Source organism: Nicotiana attenuata, unplaced genomic scaffold (assembly GCF_001879085.1).
Source record: "Nicotiana attenuata strain UT unplaced genomic scaffold, NIATTr2, whole genome shotgun sequence".
Lineage (NCBI taxonomy): Eukaryota > Viridiplantae > Streptophyta > Magnoliopsida > Solanales > Solanaceae > Nicotiana > Nicotiana attenuata.
In genome coordinates, this window is record NW_017672697.1 from 98,905 (window position 1) to 104,276 (window position 5,372).

Consider the following 5,372-nt stretch of genomic DNA (forward strand, 5'->3'; position numbering starts at 1 on the left):
TCACTTAGTTTATTTTTTCACAAAAGTTATAAATAATTTCCTTTTTTAAGAGATATAAACTACTAACAGACTAGTTCACCGTTTATTATGTCATACTTGAAGACAAGATATCTTGCATCATTTACTTAATAAGAACATCTTCCTCCTATCTTGCCTTGTCAATAAAATCTGTCTCTCCATTTCTTTGTTCAATATCAGTCTTTGCTTCCAAGAATAGATAGTAATTTTAATTTTTTACACAATAAATTCTTCTTTGTGCGTGTGTGTGTTTACATGGTGGAAAAATAAGCGCGCGATGAGAATGCAGTGGCTATGGCGGAAATGGTTAGCAGCGGCAGTGTTGGTGATGGCAGGAGCGGTGGCTGCCGGCGGAGCAAATGTGAGTTATGACGGAAGATCGTTAATAATAGATGGACAAAGGAAGATGTTGTTTTCTGGTTCTATTCATTATCCTCGAAGCACCCCTGATGTACGTCCATCTCTCTTTTTATTTTCGTCATATTACGAGCTCATGTACACTTGTGCATTTATCAGTATATGCCCACATGCATATTAAGCAGGGGCGAAGTGGAGGTAAGTGTTACTTGAATGTTTGACTGAACCAGTAGCTTTTGTTGAAATTATGTATTATATTAGAAAATTTATTAAATATATATATATATATATAAAAAAAATGTAATTTCCAACCCAATTATTAAAATGAGCTATAAGTTAATAGCATATTCATAATTCATAAACTTCAAATTGTTGCTATGTTATTACGATGTGCATATACTTCTGCTTCTGTACATTTAGGGCATATTTATGTGTTTACAATATAACGGTTGTAGGAATATGGGCGCACTCTGTGTGTGTGCTCATGTATGTTTTTCACTTCTCGTATTAGTTTTTGTTGAATTTTTAATTTTTGATATATGTATCACATATGATTTTCATACATTGTTGCTGATATTCATGATACTAACCATTATTTTTCAATAAAAGAAGTTAAGTACTCATCTAATTTTGTCGACTCTTAATGACCAAAAATCGTAACTCCAATCTAAGATAGAGGTTTCAAAGTAGTACATGCATTTAGTTTAAGTTATAGGACTAACAGTGTAAAAGAAATTAGACCATTAGATCAATTTAACTCATTATAATAGGTTATTACTCGAATTCTTAGGTCACCATTTCAGGCTTGCTATGAAGATTTACCTATTGCTGTAACTTCACTTGACTTGATGGCGTAAAAAATTTATACGCAAATAATACATCATACTATATAATAAATATGAATACCCTAAGTCAAAATTAAAAGATTGAAATGACCATATAAAGCTGAATATCTATTTTGCCCTTCAATTAAACATTACCTCTAAAATATTGATATACAAAATTGTAAAATTACTTCTTAATAAATATGACGCTATCAAGAATCATAAAAATAATGGAATTAACCTCTTCTACTACCTATCATTATTGGATGTTTAACTTATAATAACATGGATTAGAACAACATGTTAAGTGAATCTAAATTATAGTGCAAGTGAAGAGACACTGCTATAATTATCTCATTATGTTTTTGGGGTTAATATAAGTCATTTTAGATACATATCTAGACTCTACGTACTCACATCAAAACATAGAAAAAATCTTATTCAGAACATCGTGTGTATCGTACCAAAGTCGAAAACTAAAGATTTGCATGGAATTAAAAAGAAAGTTGGGCACAGAGAGAGCAGAAGCAAAAGGCCAAAGCAAGAATGATGAGAGAGCATACGTAAAAATGAAAATATTATAATAACAGTGTCCATGTCAGGAGGCCAAAATTAAATCTCCCAACTAAAAGATCATAATCAGCCTCAAGCAAAAGAATTCTGTAGGCTTAATAAACCATGTACCCAGGAAGAAGAGCGTAGTTGTTAATTATGTCCAATGAAGATTGCCGCAAAACGATTTCAAGTGTGTCCCTTTAGCTTGTGGGAGTATGTCCTCAAAATGGATTTCTCATGATAAATATTATGATTCGAGTTTTAAAAATAATAGTAAATTTTATTTGAATACTTTAGTATGCATATATTTTATTAAATATGCTCATTTTAGTTCAACAAATATTGGGCATGTTATGATGCTCTACAAAATAGTTCATATTGCATTTTGACCTTTTCTATCAATTAATTTGAAAATCACTACTTAAAAATTTATAAATTTAAAATTTATATGTACTTTTAAATTTATTGTTTTGGCATGCAATTTTGCTATTACTTCTTCCGTTGTCAAGTTAGCCAAACAAGATCAGTATTCATCATTTAAATTTTTGTATGTTATTAGTTAAGTTTTATTTGATAAATCAAACATATCTTTTTATGTGAATTTTAAATGTTATTGCTTATTAGTAAAGAGTACATGCACAATACATGTGTCCAAAAACTAGTAGAACTTAAACTCATTAATTATGTAAAAATAGCACGGTATAGCCAGTTTTCGGACCGGTCATTCAAAAATAGCCAGCGTTTACGAAGTCAATAAAAAATAGCCACTATTTTGCTGCAACAGAGACCGGTCCAGCATAATATACTGGAGTTCGGTGCACCTGTGTATGAACTCTAGCAAATTATGCTGGACCGGTATACTTTGCTGACTCCAGTATATTATGCTGGACCGGTATACTTGCTGGAACTCTAGTATATTATGCTGGAGTTCTAGTGTACTTATGCTGGAACTCCATCATATTATGCTGGAGTTCCAGCATACTTATCCTGGAACTCCAGTATAATATGCTGGAGTTCAAGCATACTTATGCTAGAACTCCAGTATAATATACTGGCGTATTTTCCGGGTTTTGAATAGTGTTTTCGCTCAAATTTATCTTTATATGAAAAGTGGGTAAATTTCGATTACTTTTGAAACTGGGCTATTTTTGAATGACCAGTTGTAAATCTGGCTATTTTTGAACTTCTCCCGTTAATTATAGCATTAGATTAACAATAGGAAAAGGACAACATGTGTAAAAGCGTAGAAAAAGGGATAAGGTAGAACTCGCTAGTCTCTAGCATTTCGTGTGTGTGTGTGTAAAGGTCCTTTTATATTTCTTCTAAGAGATCTTAGATTCATGGAAGAATTCGTTTGTCAATGTAATAGTAAATATCATAGGGATTCTTTGAAAGAGGCTCAACCGATAACTATTAAAGAATCTATATTTTTGAAACTTTGGTTGTGACATTTGAATTCCAAAGGCTTTGGTGATATCTCCAAGGAAAACATTAAAGGACTTCGTATTCTAGAACTTGTTAAATGGTTTTATTGTTTAACATCTTATATGTAGAGAAAACAATTAAATTAAAAAGGATTTAAAGAAAATTTTGTAAGTTTAAATAGATTTGAGTATTACCTAGTCTCTTGAATTAACCAATAACACCATTAACTACCATAAAAAGATCTAATTTAGAATACCAGGATGGAACGAATTAGTAATTTCAATCTAAAATGTAACATCAACTATTTGATCTTTCAGAGTGTAACTTACATTTATAGCATGTTTGGCGAAGCTTCTCAAGAGGCCAAAAGTGTTAGGACCGAAAAAATCAAGTGTCATGCGAAAGCTAGTAAAGCAAATCTTCAACGACGATAAATAAGATAACAAAAGAGAAATATACCAAAAGAGACACAAACATTTAACATGGTTCAGCCAATTGACCTACTTCCACGGCGGAGATGAGCAATCCACTATATAAAAGAGAGTAAAAATATCGAGAGAACAACCTAACGAAGAGGCAAACACAAGTGACACACTAACACTTGTCCCGTAAAGTTCTTCCCCCTAAACATGGCTCTCTACATTGTGGATTCTAGTGAATGAGAAGGAATGATCCTCAATTTATAGAAGTCCAAACATTTTCCTACAAGAAAAATGACTAGCCAAATATGGGAGATTTATGATTTCCTTATACAAGAAGAAAAATCTAATTATGGTAAACAAGTTGCTCTTTCCTTCAAGAGATAGCAAAACCAAATATAGTAAGAAAATCAGGACAAACACCTAACAATTCTCCCCCTTGGCCTGAATTTTCTGATAAAATAAACTTGATCCACCTTCTTCGTATAACCTTCAACAGGTCGCATCTCCAAATCGCCACCACAAAGTTTGTCTCGACGTGTGCGTAACACTCCGGTCAAATTTTTCAGGCAAAAATCACGATTACCGTCAAATAGGTTGTGATTAGAACTGAACCCGCCAAGATAAACCTGTCTTGAACCTCGCTCTGATACCACTTGTTAGGATCGAAAAAATCAGGTGTCATGCGGAAGCTAGTAAAGCAACACTTCAACGACGATAAGACAACAAAAGAGAAATATACCAAAAGAGACAAAAATATTTAACGTGGTTCGGCCAATTGACCTACGTCCACGGCAGAGATGAGCAATCCACTATAAGGGTTCTAAAATAAAAACCCTAAGTTCAAGCAAATCACGAAGCAAAGATGAGAGGGCAAGCAATTGAATCGAAAATATGTTTAGGGGTTTCAGAAAAGAACTGAAACTTCTAACATGCTTCTTTCAGCAACAGAATTCACGAGAAACATGATAGCAAAGTAACATGCAAACACAGTAGAATGGTTCAAAGCAAACAGAGTGAAAGAAACTAATTTCAAGAATAATGAGAAAAGACTGCTAAGAACAGTAGAAAGAGCATGCTTAAGAGGATCTTTTAGAAGAAACTTAAAACAAGGTTCAGTAGAAGGAAAATAGTAAAACATTAAGAACACAGTAAAAATATAGTAGGCGAAACATAACCAGAACATGGTAGAAGAAAATACCATAACATAGTAGAAAAGCATACGAGAACACAGTAAAAGAACATACAAGNATACCACTTGTTAGGATCGAAAAAATCAGGTGTCATGCGGAAGCTAGTAAAGCAACACTTCAACGACGATAAGACAACAAAAGAGAAATATACCAAAAGAGACAAAAATATTTAACGTGGTTCGGCCAATTGACCTACGTCCACGGCAGAGATGAGCAATCCACTATATAAAAGAGAGTACAAAATCTCGAGGGAACAACCTCACGAAGAGGCAAACAGTGACACACTAACACTTGTCCCGTAAAGTTCTCCCCCTAAACACGACTCTCTACATTGTGGATGCCAGTGAATAAGAAGGAATGATCCTCAATTTATAGAAGCTCAAATATTTTCCTACAAAAAAAATGACTAGCCAAATATGGGAGATTTATAATTTCCTTATACAAGAAGGAAAACCCAATTATGGTAAACAAGTTGCTCTTTCCTTCAAGAGATAGCAAAACCAAATATGAAAATCAGGACATTCACCTAATAAAAAGTACTTTTTTCCCTAACTTTAGGTGTTTGGCCAAGTTTTTTTTTT

At 33.2% G+C, this 5,372-nt stretch overlaps 1 protein-coding gene across 1 annotated transcript in view; it reads left to right on the top strand.

The window, feature by feature from the left end:
- The first annotated feature begins 277 nt into the window (after nucleotides 1-277).
- LOC109214160 (beta-galactosidase 16-like) overlaps nucleotides 278-5,372 on the top strand; it is a 10,675-nt gene continuing 5,580 nt past the window's right edge. The window contains exon 1 of the mRNA XM_019378052.1: nucleotides 278-469. Within this exon, the coding sequence (XP_019233597.1) occupies nucleotides 296-469 (174 nt within the window). The 5' untranslated portion in view covers nucleotides 278-295. The remainder of the gene's footprint in view (nucleotides 470-5,372) is intronic.